The sequence below is a fragment of the Ambystoma mexicanum genome, chromosome 10, assembly GCF_040938575.1.
Source record: "Ambystoma mexicanum isolate Mex_15411 chromosome 10, UKY_AmexF1_1, whole genome shotgun sequence".
Lineage (NCBI taxonomy): Eukaryota > Metazoa > Chordata > Amphibia > Caudata > Ambystomatidae > Ambystoma > Ambystoma mexicanum.
In genome coordinates, this window is record NC_090932.1 from 77632350 (window position 1) to 77647445 (window position 15096).

At 43.6% G+C, this 15096-nt stretch overlaps 1 protein-coding gene across 2 annotated transcripts in view; it reads left to right on the plus strand.

Annotated features, from left to right (window-relative positions):
• ECEL1 (endothelin converting enzyme like 1) overlaps positions 1-15096 on the plus strand; it is a 435867-nt gene that overhangs the window by 360404 nt on the left and 60367 nt on the right. For both annotated transcript variants that reach the window (XM_069617545.1, XM_069617544.1), the window contains exon 14: positions 3192-3316. In XM_069617545.1, the coding sequence (XP_069473646.1) occupies positions 3192-3316 (125 nt within the window). The remainder of the gene's footprint in view (positions 1-3191; positions 3317-15096) is intronic.

A 15096-nucleotide genomic window follows, 5' to 3' on the forward strand; every position in this document is an offset into this window, starting at 1 on the left:
GTACTAGAACCTTGGGCTCTCCAGATGTTTTGAACTACAACTCCCGTCATCCCTCACAGTTGACTGTGCTGGGTTGGGATGATGGGAGATGCAGTCCAATACATTTGCAGAGCCAAAGGTTGCAGACCCCTGTGGTAGGCATCTAAAGATAAAAAATCCTTTGTTTTTTTACTGGCAACTAATTGTGGTAGTAACAGTCTCTACTTCTCGATAACTAGTAGAAATGCATAGCCGTAGAGGTGCTAAAGTGCCAGGCCAGAATTATGTGATATCAGTCCTCACTTTGTCCACCAAGAATATGGCCTCCAGCATGTATGACCTCCAAGCATGTATGACCTCCACACGCCTGGTTTTATTTATGTATTTATTTTTATTTATTTTTACGTTTGTAGCAGCGCACAAGAAATGAGGGCATCTGGGCGCTAGTTGCGAGCATCATGTAACATTTAGAAATCATTGGGAGGAAGGCAAATACATAGTCAGATCAGCAAAAAGGGTACTTGAACAGATATGATATGAGTCATTTATAGCTGCCTGTACACAAGTGTTTCTAGGTGTGACAAGACCAGGTAGCGAGACAGAGGGAGGACAAAACCAACAATCTTACCAGGCCTTGTCATTCAGATCATGCAAGCGCATGGGGAGAGGAAGAGAAGGGCCAGCGGGAGGGTAAAGGGGAAGTGCCATCAAGGCAGCATAGCTCTGATTAAGTGCAGCAAGGGGAGACGGCTTTGGGTGAGTGCAGGGAGGAAGGGGACTGTATGGTTACAGATACAGCCCCTAAGTGCACGGTAGGCCCGGAGGCAGTGCAGATGCTAACAGGTTGTGGAATAGCCCGGTGCCAATTGAGTTCAGAGGGTAGCCAGGCAACCAGTCAGTGCAGCAGACAGGTGGGTCAGCAAGGGAGAGAAGGAGAGAAAGCAGAAGCGAAAAGGAAGGTCTTGAGCTGCTTTCGGAACCTGAGGTGGTCCTGCTCGAGTTTGAGAGGGGCAGGGAGGCCATTCAAGAGGGAGGCCCCGGCTGAAGACATAGATCTACCACCTATTCTCTGCCTGGAGAAGCGTCTGATCATCAGAGAGTTGGAGGTAGATGAGTGAAGGGCTGGAGAAGGAAGGTGTTTAGGAAGAGAGAGTTGGATGTAGTGCAGGCCCCAGAAGGCCTTGTGGACAATGCAGAGGGTCTTGAACCTGATCCTTGCGGGCACCGGGAGCCAATTTGGAGATTTCAGGGCTGGAGAGATACGATCTCTGGGCTTGAGGCCAAGGACAAGTCTTGCAATCCTGTTCTGCATTAGTTGCAGAGGGCGGAGTGTAGAGGAAAGTAGATTGAGAAAGAGGCTGGTGCAGTAGTCTAGCCTAGAGAGAACCAGGGCTATGGAGACGGTGAGCTTCTGGGGTAAAGTGAGAAGAGGAAGAATACCTTGGAGGTGTAGCTGGAACAGGGACTACTTGGAGAGGTCCGTGATGTGAGGAAAAAAGGAGACAGTGGAGCCGAAGATGACCCCAATATATTTTGCCTCACAGGAAGACGCAGGAATAGGGCCTAAGGAGGGCGGCCAGAGTGAAAGAGGAAAAGCAGGAGAAGGGGCCCAATGAGAAGATTCTCGGTTTTACTCGCTTTTAGACAGAGATCATTTAGAGCGCACCACTCCTGAATCGCTGATAGACAGTCAGGAAAGAGTGGGAGAGGAGGCAGAGGGGAGCCTGAAGGAGATCTGAGTGTCATCTACTTAACACTGAAAGTTAGAAGAGAAGGTAGAGATGAGGTGGGTCAAATGGGCCAAGTAGACGTTGAAAAGCCAGGGTGAGAGGTTGGAGCCCTGGTGAACACCACATGTGGAGAGAGAGGTGGTGGAGAGAAAGGAACCCCAGTTGGACCTGAAAGGGACGGTCTACTTAACACTGAAAGTTAGAAGAGAAGGTAGAGATGAGGTGGGTCAAATGGGCCAAGTAGACGTTGAAAAGCCAGGGTGAGAGGTTGGAGCCCTGGTGAACACCACATGTGGAGAGAGAGGTGGTGGAGAGAAAGGAACCCCAGTTGGACCTGAAAGGGACGGTCTAGGACAAAGGAAGTCAACCATGTGGGGGCCTGATCTGTGATGTCTTAAGTTTTTTCCTAAACAGTGGAGAGGATCGGATTAGAGTAGATGATAGAAAAACATTTGACCTTTTCAATCTGACCCAATTTTTTTATTGTATTTCCGTCAATTTAAATTAAATAAATATATGGGGAGGGGTAAGGGAATAGGTTGAGGTGGGCGAGGTGGTGGCTGCGTGGTGTCTCACCCCCCATTTTTGACCAAAACGAGGACCAAAATAAATTAGGTCAAATTGGAAAAGATCAAATATTTTCGATCAAGTAGACCTAAACCGATAGGTTGACTCGCACAGAGAGCAAGAGGAAGATTGTCACAAAGTGTAGCTGCAGCCACAGGGAAGCTTGTGGCACCCACTTTTTTACAGTTGAATCCAGGAGTAATAAAGCAGTGGCGGTGTTGGGTGCAAAGGGGCCTCGTCGGCATGTGTCTGGAGAGCCTCTGGGCGAGGTAGGATGGAGCATCATTCGAGAGGCAGCAGTGTGTGAAAGGATTGTTCTACTTTATCTTATCCTTTGCACCCTAATTTCTTCACTTGCACCCATTCATCTTTTTGGACTGTGTGGTCAATTTCAAATCATCACATTTACAAAGTTCAAATCTTTGCTGACTGTATTATTTATTTATTTTTGTTATCTGCCGCTGCTGTTCGTGGTCAAGGCCCACTTTGCTTCTGTGAGGGTTGAAGATCAATTTCTTTTCCACACAGCCCACAATGATCCCTGTTTTGTGGTGAATCTGACTTGGTCTCTTTTATCATAGCACTTTTGACTGTCAAAGCACTTTGGATACAAATAATCTATATATAAATATGTATATAAAAAGAATGATCAACTATAAGCTGGTGTACAATGTAATACAAGATAAGGTTCTTTGCAGAGCCAGTTTAGATCGTCAAGTTACACTTTTGACTGTAGCAACTATGAAAATCCAGGTAAATATTTGATATCATGGGTGTACTGTCCACCAGGGTGGGTCAAGATGGAGTCAAGATGGTTTTGAAACATTATGAAGGATATACTCTCGGCCAGCCTGGCAATAATAGTGGGGAGGGAGGTTGCTAACATGATCCACAATAATCCATCTCTCTCTACAGGAGGTCAGTACGATCGTCATGGCAACCTGTTGCACTGGTGGACCGAGGATTCATACAGCAAATTTCTGAAGAAAGCAGAATGCATTGTGAACCTGTATGATAACTTCACCGTCTACACACAGCGGGTAAGTCATTACTCCACTTTTGCCCTTACACACACAACGAGACCCCAAAACAACTGGGGGATCCAGTAGGCTGCAGGGAGAAGTCTATGAAACAATGCTAGGCAAGACCACAACTGATTATTCCACACTAGTGGGGCTTTGTTTTGTACCAACTATGAAACGTTTCCATGCGCCTGGTTAGCTATTAAAATTCAAAAAGGTGTCGCAGTTGATGTGGGGCAGAAAGGGGCTTTTGACCCCTACCCCTTGAGAAAACAGTTGAAGAAAAAATGCTCCACACTTAAGGAACTGCGCTACAGTATTTATATGGAAGCTGAAATGTATTGATTACAATGCCCTTTCGGATAACACGTGTTTCGACACACCAGTGTCTTTTTCAAATGAGGGCTGGTAACAACACTAGTAAATGTGTAGTCAAATTCACAATGAAAAACATATATCAGAAATCCTTGTGCACAGTGAAACAATTATAGAAACAAACCATGAAAAAAATTGAAAGTGGTCACAGTGAAATGAGGAGGGGTGAAGGGGAGGAAGTTCAAGGTAAGTACAAAAGAAGGTACAAAAATGATAAACAACGCATTAGTACATACTAGGTGAGTGTCTATTGATATATAAACAAAGTATCATGTTTGCTTAAGGTAACTAGTATAGAAGTGTACCCATGGGGGCCTTACCTATATTCCAAATCAAAAATCTTCAATTCAGTAGAACAGAAAGTCATGGGTTAAATCCCCCTATTAAAATTTATGCCAAAAAATCACATTTTAGACAGTAATTACAATGCGTTGGACTCATCATTTATAAAGTCCAGTAATATCAAAGTCTCCCACATTGCATAGTATTGAGGATGGTGGCTTAAATCATGCTTATCCATCACGTGAATTTAGGCTATGTGCCTGAATAGAAAATCGTACATTAGTGATATGCCCGAAATTCAACTAACCTTGATTTTATTCATTTAACAATTTCTAAAAAGGTATCCGTGTAGATACTGGATATTATCCTAGCATGGGGAAATACCTTTTACGCTAGCCAGCGTTTTAATAGAACGTGGCAAGACATTTCATTTAATGTACTCGTAGACCAAATAATGCTACGTCCAACAACACCGCAGTTACGTGTATGAAATATACGCTTACTCTAGTTCAAACACGGCTAGGGCATTGCTCGGATTGCAGCCCTGCGACAGAGAGCGCTCAATTACATAATAATGAAACATAAGATCAAAAGACCGCTAAAAGCACAAAGGATAAGTGCTGCAGCTTACCTTAGGCTGTGTACTCAATCCCCTTTCGTCTGTGTCCGAAAAACGCTGCTTCTCCAAAGTTTACAAGGGTTGTCTTGACAACCCTAGTCCTATTGCTATTTCCATTAGGTCCTGCTTTGAAAGTCAGGCAAAAATAGACAAGCGCCATATTATGAGTTTGCATAAAGGTAAAGTCGATCCAAAAATGTTGGAATAATCAAAAGGGTCCCCATGGGGCTGTAATTTTAGCATGTTAAGAAGGTAGGACTTGAATTAAACATAGGAATTTAACCTGAAATCTACAAATGATTATCAATGTAAGGTGAAATACTATAAACGGTTGGTGTCGGCAAAAATGATGAAAAGGAGACATACAAATATTAATAGATGTCTATGTATATTGCCAGATACCTGGAAGCAGCTAGGTGGCTGATGAATATAAAAATGACAAAGGTGATGGGGGCAAGGCTAAACACAATACCGTTTACGCTAATCCTGTAGTTCATACCCGAAACTGATTAAAAACATATATGAATTGAATTATGTAAACAATTTTTCTGCAAAGTCAAAAGGCATCAAAATGACTTCAATATTATAGATACTGATCGAGAACAATGAATAACAAGTAGAATTCTAGTGCAGATTGAATATCAGCTGGAACAAATAAATGCATTTCTTAAAAAAGGGGGACAGTATTATCCCTCAGAGAAAATACGCCATTTCATGGTCTTGATTCAGGCCAAACTCATTTGCTCTAAATTTGCAAATTGTGCGAGCTTCCACCTGGCGAAGGAGGATCTCTCTATTTCCACCTCTCTCGCCTAGAGAAGCTTGCCTCAATCCGATGAACCTCACATTCGTTTTATCATCTAATTGATGATTAGTTTGCCAATGTTGTGCAAGTGGTAATGTTGAATCAGATTTACTCATAGCATAGATATGCTCACGTATTCTACACCTGAGATCTCTTGTGGTGCTCCCAATATATACGCGTGCACATGGGCATATTATGGCATGCACAATGTATTTGCTGCGACAATTAATGGTATCTTTAATCCTGAGAGTAGTTCCTCTTGAATCCGAAAAAAGTCTCCGTATTATGGTGCGCTAATTTCCACATGCCACATAATCCACATTTCCTGAATCCTGTGGGTTTCTTCGGTAACCATAATTCTGGTCTTGGTTTTGGCAAATTAGGGAGTAGGGATGGGCTGAGTATATTTTTCAAGGATTTAGCTTTTTTGAAGATCAGTTTAGGTTTTTCATTGATATGATCTTTGAGATGATCATCCAGTTTGAGCAAATGCCAGTATTTGTTCAATATGTTTCTAATTTCAAAATTGGCATGTGAAAATGTTGTAATGAAGCTGACTTTGTTGAATTCCTCTGATCAATAAAAATTCTTGGGTATTAGGGTTGCATCCTTATTCATGGTATCAACTTTTGCATGTGCCATGTCTATATATTTCTTATTGTAACCTTTCTGATGAAATCTGTGTTTCAATAGATCGCATTCCTCATTAAAGTCATTAGTGTTGCCACAGTTTCTGCGGGCTCTCACAAATTCACCCTTTGGTATGTTTTTTATTACTGTTTTTTGGTGACAACTAGTTGCAAAAAGGGTTGAGATTGCCTCAGTTGGTTTTCGGAAGGTTTCTGTCAGTAATTTGCTGACCACAACTGGCTGGGATATTCTACGGCCATTTACTCCAGTGCCTCATTATTGGCAAGACTCTATCATAGTTTATTTACACCAAGTACAGTGCTTTCAAATAGTGCATTAAAGTATTTGGAGTGTGACGGATCAACTTTCGTGGCACCAGTGGTCCACGGGTGAATATCGGCTTCTAAACCATCAATCAGCCCCACAACTCTAGTACACCAGAAGGGATCCAAACATATTGTAAACACAAGCAAATTATAAACCTCCTTGCCCTGTTTTGTTAACGTGAACGGAACTGCAAGCTTATCTCTGCAAGGTCATGGATCATTGGGTAGTTGCAACACAGCGAAAATACAACTATTACCCAGCGATAAAAGTGACTGTGCAGTCAAGGTTGTATACAAATATCTACTTTATTATTCAACAGACAATTCTAGCACACTACAAAATACAACCCAACCAACCCAACAAATGCAAGGAATGCAGAGAATAGACAGTTTCAAGAAGGAAAAGAGATGCACTCTGTATACTGACAGGAGGGTAGTCGGTAAGGTAATCAATCGCAGTAGTTCAAGGATACTTGGTTTCAACACAAAGGGAGCAATGGGTTGTAAAATGTCACTAGGGGCCTTTGGAGAAGGACCAGAGGGACAGAACCACAATGTACCTTGTGCTTGGAGAAGTTCTAGGTGCTCGACAGCATCGAGTCGGTTTCAGGGTGCTTTGCAGCTTCTACGACAGAGTTCAAGACGGGAGACAGCTGCGGCTATCAGGCGACAGGCAGATCGAGAAGCGAGGCTGGACAGACAGCTGCAGGCTGGCCTACACATCTGCTCATGGTCAGGAATCGTTGTCTCAGTGCTGATTGGTGGGTCTGAAGAACTGGTCGAGGCGTCTCGGATGACGTTAGTGACTGCGGCGTGACAACAGTCAGCGGTGCATTCAGTTGCAGCTCGAGGGGGCTCGACTGGCTCAAAAATGTTCTTTAAGTTGGACGCTGGTTGATGCTTGTTGATGCACTCGTCCTAGCTTCTTCTCTGAGCTCATGTTGTCCTTTAAGGCAGATGGCCCAGAGATGAGAGTGTTGCAGGCAATGGTCTTGTCCTTGGTTTGGTTCAGCGACTCGCTGGCATTACCAACCTAGGAAGCTTGCTGCACAGCCTAGCAGTATACACTGTGTGCTCATTGGTACCGGTTCTGGAGCTGCTGGAGGGACCTCTGGATTCAGTATCTCCCTCTGTTCCCTGGGAGATGTTTAGGGGAGGGATCTTGCTTCCCTCTTGTAAATCCTGGCCTTCCTTCACTGGCGGAAGATATAAGCCCGAATGTACCTTCCGCCAGGGTCAATGCTGAGTTCTTCGTGGTACTTCTTCATATGATCTGCCCAAAAGAAGCACTCAGCCCTCATTTAAAGCAAAATGGGTCACAGTGATTGGTATAGGGTAAGCCTACGTTAATGAACCAATCCTGGCTCCCCACCAACTATCCTCTGTATGCAAGAGGTCATACCTAGAGTGCTTTGCAACAGAAAAGGTAAAGGGGTGAAAACATGTAATACTAAGTCCCACACATCTTCTTGTCTGTTGTGGATCAAATGGTCTCTCTGGTTAATTGAGCTCTCTGTGGTTCCTGATTAAAGCGGCAGGTCTCCCTTGAAGCTGTGGTGAGAACAGACTTTCTGTCTCCATCAAATCACATACTTCTATCCTCTGAATGGGGTCCCCCTGCGGTGGTTGCCTACTGTAAACAAATGTACCAGACATGACCGTTCACTGTCATTGATACTGTCATTGACACTTTAGGGTGGGAGCTGGCTTCAAGCTGACATAGTGCATATGAAAGGGGTGTTGGGGTTTACTGTCTCCTTTGTTTTAGCCTCTGCAGACAGGCCCCATGTGGGCCTGTTTGAAGTATACTCCATTAGTATGTTAATTATGTTAATTGTCACCACCATCTGCAGAGGGTAAACAAACTGACAGTGCAGATCCATGGAGCCCTTGATAGTTAATTAGGCTGGCCAAGGCAGGAGGAAGGTTTTGGCCCTCCCCCTTCTGAGATGCATCATGTACTCCGCCTGTCAGATCCCACCTAAATATGACAGGGAGGACTGTGCCTGTAGGCTCTGACCACCCAGAGTACACATGTTTATGTGTCTGTCATGCAGTGAGCATGGGAACATGTGTGCAGATTAGCCCCACACATTTTCCAGAGGTTGATCTACCATCATTCAATTTCATATAAAAAATGTTAAAAGCCCAGGTGAGTGCACACCCACCGCGTGGATGGTCGAATTCCTCACAGGGAGTGATATATTAGTGCATGGTTTTCCGAAGCTTTAAAACCCGTATCACGTGTGCTGATTAAAAAGGCTGCTGCCTATGGCATCATTTGGATGTCTAACAATGATTTGGTCTCGGCGTAGGTGGGGGGAAAGGGTACCTTTGGGATGACCCTCGGCACTCTTACAGACAACTCACCGAATCCACATTAAACAGTGCGAACCAGTGATGCAGCACTGTCTGTGCATTCTTGTACAAAGCACTATTTTTATTTAGCACAATTGTTAGGAATCGCACTGTTTTTAAAGAATGCATTGTAAATGCATGCAGTTCATGGGATATTAACACACTCTTGTGGGCGATTATTATTATTTTTTTATTTTGCTTTTGTTTTGTATAGCGCTAAATTGTCTGCATAATACTTCTAAGCGTTTAACGGCCTAATTCACTGAGCATTTTCCAATAGGAATGCGCCATTATAGAACACTTCTATAAATCAGGATCTAAGTGTCCACAATCTCTTTCTACGGTGTCAACAGGGGCACTTCTATAAATCGCACTCACGACAAACAGATAAAAGCACTTTACAAGAACAGAACTATTCAAAAGTGTTTGGGGTATATAGCCTAGAAAATGGTCTTTCTCCTTTTGTAATGGCTTGGCAGGTGAAGAACGATGGTCTGAAGGGTTGCCCAGAGCAATGCCGGAGATTAAGATTAATTCTAAACCTTCCAGCCATCGCCTCTTGTGTTTTGCGATAGTCCAACACGAGGAAACATATTAAAACATGTTAAGTACATTTGGAAACCAGAGGGAAGGTGTAGACACCATCATAGGCCCTCTTTATGGGACTTGCATATTATTTACCCTGATTACCGCATGCAGTTATTACCATTAGCTCATAGGCTCTCCGACCTATTAAAGCTACCGCCCCATCAGTGGTAATACATGCAGATTTTCAAAAACACCAAATGCCCTATATATCAAAATCAACATATTCACATTTGGAATAACTAAAAAGTCCATTCTCATCCCTGTTTGGGGGTCGAAATGGATAATGCCTTTACTGTAAGAGGTACAGTAATGTACAGAAGCTTGGGCAGTGGCCCTTCTGTGCATTTCACTGGGAAGGGGTTGGGAAGGTGGTGCAAAGGGAGGAACGAGCACAATGGAGGGAACACATTCCAGGGGCTGTGCCATGAAGCCAGCTGGGATAAGCACAAAGAACAGGGAACAGGTCCCACAAATGTAGGGGTCCTCATTTAAATATGTAATGACCTCACAGGAAATCAACATATCAGAAACATATCAGAAAGTGAAATATGCAAATGTCATTAAACTGGCCTTTCCTAATCGAAGAAAGTGAACAGGACAAATGAGCCTTTGCCTTTCAGAAAATAAATAATCAACAAGCCGAGAATTAGCCAGAGGGAGGAGATCACTCACTGACATCACTAACAAAGTCTAAACGGTGCACAGCATGGAAACCCAAACATCTGTATTGAAATGCTCCCTGCAGAGTGGACTCCCATGTGGTCTATGAATCTGAGTGAGAATCGACCTGATTAGTCTGTATTCGTATCAGCTGACCACGCACTAAGCAAGTAATTCAATGCAAGCATTGGCAATGCCAACAGTCTGGGCATTTGTGTAGCCATGGGAAAGGCACTTGAGAGGCATGGCTGTAGTGGTAGTAACTGGGCATTGATGGTGGCACCTGTAAAAAGGTGCGAGAACCTGGCAAATGGTGTAAGACATTTATATCACACCAGTTGAACGTTTACATCTCTAATTAAGTCATTAATTCTCAGAAGACTGCTTTAAAAAAATGGTAGAGCGTCCTTTCATCAACAACGATATTCACGACGGGTGTTTTGCCGCTGCATTTTTTCCCAAAATAAATTTCTAGGTTTTTTTGGGGGGGGTTGGGAAATAAAAAAATAAAATAGGTAAATGACAGGAGGTTGTTGGATGGAACATCCCCAAAATAATTTTAAAACATTTTGAAACGTTTGTTCAGCAACGTTTCCTGGCAAAAGATCCTGTCGTAAAAACGGTTGTCGATTAAATGACATAGAAGCAAAAAAACACTGCAAGGCTCTTTGAGTGCAAAGTTTGATGCTAAGACTTGATTAAAGCGAGCGCAAAGAGTTCCCATGAGGATGTGTTTTGAGTGGGGAGGGGCAAGTGCTGCGATTAGCATGACCATGGGCACTCCATGGGTTGGCAAAGAACCAAACAACACCTACAAGCTGTGTGTCCCTCCACATACGCCATTCCTCCCTATCTGTAATCTAATGCAATAGTTTCAGCTTATAGGTGGCGCAAGCAACACCTAATAGCTCAAACTAAAAAAGGGGCAGGATGCCTTTTTAGGTTCCCGGTTACAAAAAACACCCAAATGGGAATACATCTGCCCAAAGTGGATGGACACCGTCCACCCACAAGTACCCTCAACTTGGTCCCTGACAAAGAATGAGAAATACAAAGGGGGGACTAGGTTGGGAGAACAGCATGAAGGGAACAGGGGTCAATGGGACAGCAGCACAACAGAAAAGGGGCACGCGGCGAACCCCCACATCAACACAGAGCACAAAGCCCAAATCTTATGGGGGACTGATTCCCCACGGGAACTTTAAAAAGCTGAGAGGATATTGAGCTTGTGAAGTCAAACCGATTGAAAGGTTTGATCCCCAGTATATAAGATTTAGTGCGGAGAAGGAGTGTATGACTTTCTGTGCATGTGCGTCCCTATGTCCGCTACATGTCCACAACAACCAGGGAAACCTCCACACATATTTCAAAAACTCTATAGTGCCACCTCCACATCTCTGCAGAGAGGAAACAGCAGCCTGTGATTCGAAAAAAGTCTCTCCCCAAAAATTCAATGTGCATTTCTCCCACAGTTATGAAATGCCGGTCGCTCCTAAAACCCATTCCCGAAAGCCCATAGTATACAGCGCCTTTCCATCTTCCCTGAATGTAAAAAGTTGCATGCTACTCTCATACTTCCTTCTAACAAATGGTAAAATGCAATGCAAACATGCTGTGTTCACGGCTTCCTTGTAAAGGGCGGTTTGATTTAGTTTTACGCTGACTGTCTGAGGAAGGGACCTATGTTGTCTTGAAAGCACGCATTGACAATATATTTTTTCTGCCTTAATAGGGGGGAGAGGTCAGCCTTTAAAAATGGATCACTGTTCATTTGGTTTATTGAAAAAAACAATCTATGGGTAAAGATACATAAAGCACAAAGGAGGGACCTTCACACAGATGCCCGTCACAGTTTGTTCAGTAGCAGCGGAATGACGCCCACGTCTGCCCATCCAAGGAATTGTATAGAAAAGCAATGTGCACCCACTGGGGTGAAATTTGTGGCGTGATATTTTAGCATCAGGCTCTGCAACCTTTCGCTCTCCAGGAGTTTTGGACTCCGACTCCCATGATCCCTCACCATTGACTATCCCGGCTAAACCTGGTGGAAATTGTAGTCCAAACCGGCCGGAGAGTCCGAGGTTCCAGACGCTTGTCTTGGAGTGAAAGAAGTGGCATTCTTGCCTAACAGCCAGTGCCAACTCTCCCCACCAGACCACAGTTATCTCACTGGTTGCCCAAGCGGGCATCGAATCAAATAACTCCAATAGTTGAAGAATACAACTCAAGAATCAGCCCTGAAGAAAAGAATTGGCTCAAAACACGTGTCGGCTGGGCTTATATTCATGACAGCTATTCATTTATTTCAAGTTGTAAATTTAGTTCTATTGGGTAAATTTGGTTGGTTACTCCACATTCATGTCTGAAGCAATATCATATATTAAGACCATTACAGGTTTAATACCACTAACGAACTGAAGTAGGGGCGGGCACAGGGTAAAGAGATAAGTATTTATTATATAGTTTCATGCATCTTTAAGTATATAAGAGATTAAATATGATTAAGAAATGAAGGGGAAAGGGGGCATGAATATCTTCGTTGCTTCTCCATCTCAGTCTTCTCCAACTGTCCTTTCCTCACGTTCTATCCACGAGATCATTCTTATCCCTCGCGGATGCTGGCTCCGTTCCCTTGACCGTCCTTCTTCCATTCCCTGTGTAGCCTCTCGTGATATGCAGAACTCATGCAGACACGAGAAATTACACATCCCCTTTCCTTAATGAAAATATGTTTGAAATTAAAAGAAATTAGTAATCCACATAGTCCATCATATGTCTTGGACGCCTGTAGTTCCTTCCGCCTCTGGATTTCTTCTTGGATTCCTCCAGATGCATATCTGTACTGTTCGCCAAGGAAGATGATCTCACAGACTGATGACTACAACCAACCCTGGGCCTGTCATCATCATTTCCACGTTCTCTCAGACCATCACTTCTATCATCGCTCCTCCTCATATCATTTCTAGACACATTCCATTCGCCGTCATCAGCATGAACTCCTCCTAATACCATCACTCTCTCATTGTTCCATACTCTAGCATCCATGGTTTTCACTGCATGACTGAAAACGTCCACTACTTCCACTGGTGTAGACCAATGACAGCCATTCTCTCTTAAAGGATAAGGAACTTTAATCCGAACAAAACATCCCACATACGGTTCATTACCTTGTCTAAAACATCTGTTGTCATGTTGTCTTTTATTGGACATTTGCATTTGTACGATATTCTTCCTCATACCATCTAATTCCACAGCCTTGCCAGCTACCACACTCATCCACCCAGGGAATAATTTTGTGTTTGCCTTTCTCCCTCTGCTCAATTCAAATGGTGAGACTCCCATGGTGCTGTGTGGAGTGAATCTATAGGCCAATACAGTTTCTCTCACCACCGTTTTCCATTCTTTTCCATTGGCCCGGGCCCATTTAATGGCATCTTTTATTATACGATTGTATCTCTCAACAATCCCATTAGATTGTGGGTTATATATCGCACACACTTTGTGCACAATTGATCTATCACTCAAATACTTTTCCATGGTCTTTGACTTAAACTGTGACCCATTATCAGTGAGCACTTCTTCTGGGTACCCCTCACGTCCACACAACTCCTCAAGGAAATCAATCACTTTCTGTGTGGTAACTTGAGACATTAAAGTTACTTTGACCCATCTTGTTAACACTACTATAACTACAAAACAGAATGTGGAACAGCCATCACTCCAAATCGGACCCAACACATCAATAGCAATTTTTTTCCACGGTGCTTCTGGTATATCTCTCAACACCATTGGATAGCTCATTCCCACACACACGTTGTCACTCTTTGAGCAAAGGATACAGCCTCTAATCTTCTCTTCTACTTGTCGGTCACACCCAGGCCACCAGTAGGTGTTTCTAATTCTTTGTTTAGTCTTCACAATGATATGATATATGATATGATATGATATGATATGGTATTTGTAACGCGCCTATACACAGGTGTTGGCCTTGATGGCCTTCATGGCCAAGTTGAATTATCCTCTCTCTGAGACCATTTGGAGGAATTCGTTTGTCTCCTCTCATCAGATACCCACTTCGTATATACAGTTAATCTCTGACATTCCAGAATTTATCAACTCCATCTTCTATCATTTTGCTTCTGTTCCACTTTGCTTCCTCTACATTTTTCATCACTTCCTTCAACACTCCATCTCTGCTCATTTGTTCATCCCATTCCTGTCTGGACAATGGGCCTCATTACGAGGTTGGAGGTAGCCATGGAGCTATTAGCTCCATGGCTTCCTCCAAAACCCTACTGACTCCGCCCTGGTGAATGGAGCAATTACCGGTCCATTCAAAGGTTGGCGGGACCAGTAATTCACCAGGGCCCTTCCCCATTCCCATTTGAGCCCCCATACGGCTCAATGGGAATGGGGAAGGCGCTAATAACGGTACCGCAAATTGCGGTACCGTTATTAGCTCCAGAGTCCCTTTGCGAGTCTTGTCCTCAATGCCTGGAAAAACCAGGCGTTAAGGGAGGACCCGCAAAGGGCACTCGTAGTAGGGCGGTAAGGGATTACCGGCACCGATGCCCTTACCGGTGCCAGTAATCCCTTACCGCCCACCTCGTAATGAGGCCCAATGTTTGATCTGAGATCTCACAAATCAATTCCTGTTCTTCTGAACTATCATCAACATCACTGTTGATTAAACGGGACAAATAGTCCGCTGTATGATTCTTGATACCAGGAATGTAGATGATACTGAAATTAAACTCTTGAAGCCTGGACACCCATCTTCTGATCCTGCTGGAGATCTTGTCCAAGCCTTTTGTGCTGAAAACTTCCACCATTGGCTTGTTATCGTTGTGGATTTCGAACTTTACACCCCACACAAAACTCCTGAATTTCTCAGCTGCCCACGTTATCGCTAACACTTCTTTCTCTATGGTTGCATAGTTATTTCCAAGCCCTTGAGCAACCTAGAATCGAATGCTATCACACATTCTCTTCCATCATGATATTGAGTCAGTGCCGCTCCAAGCCCTACATCACTTGCATGTGTTGTGATAATAGTTTTCCTTCCCCTAACATAAATCTGAAGAGCTGGAGCCTCAGCAAGTGCCTCCTTGATGAACTGAAATTCATTTTTGCATCCTTCATCCCATGCAAATGT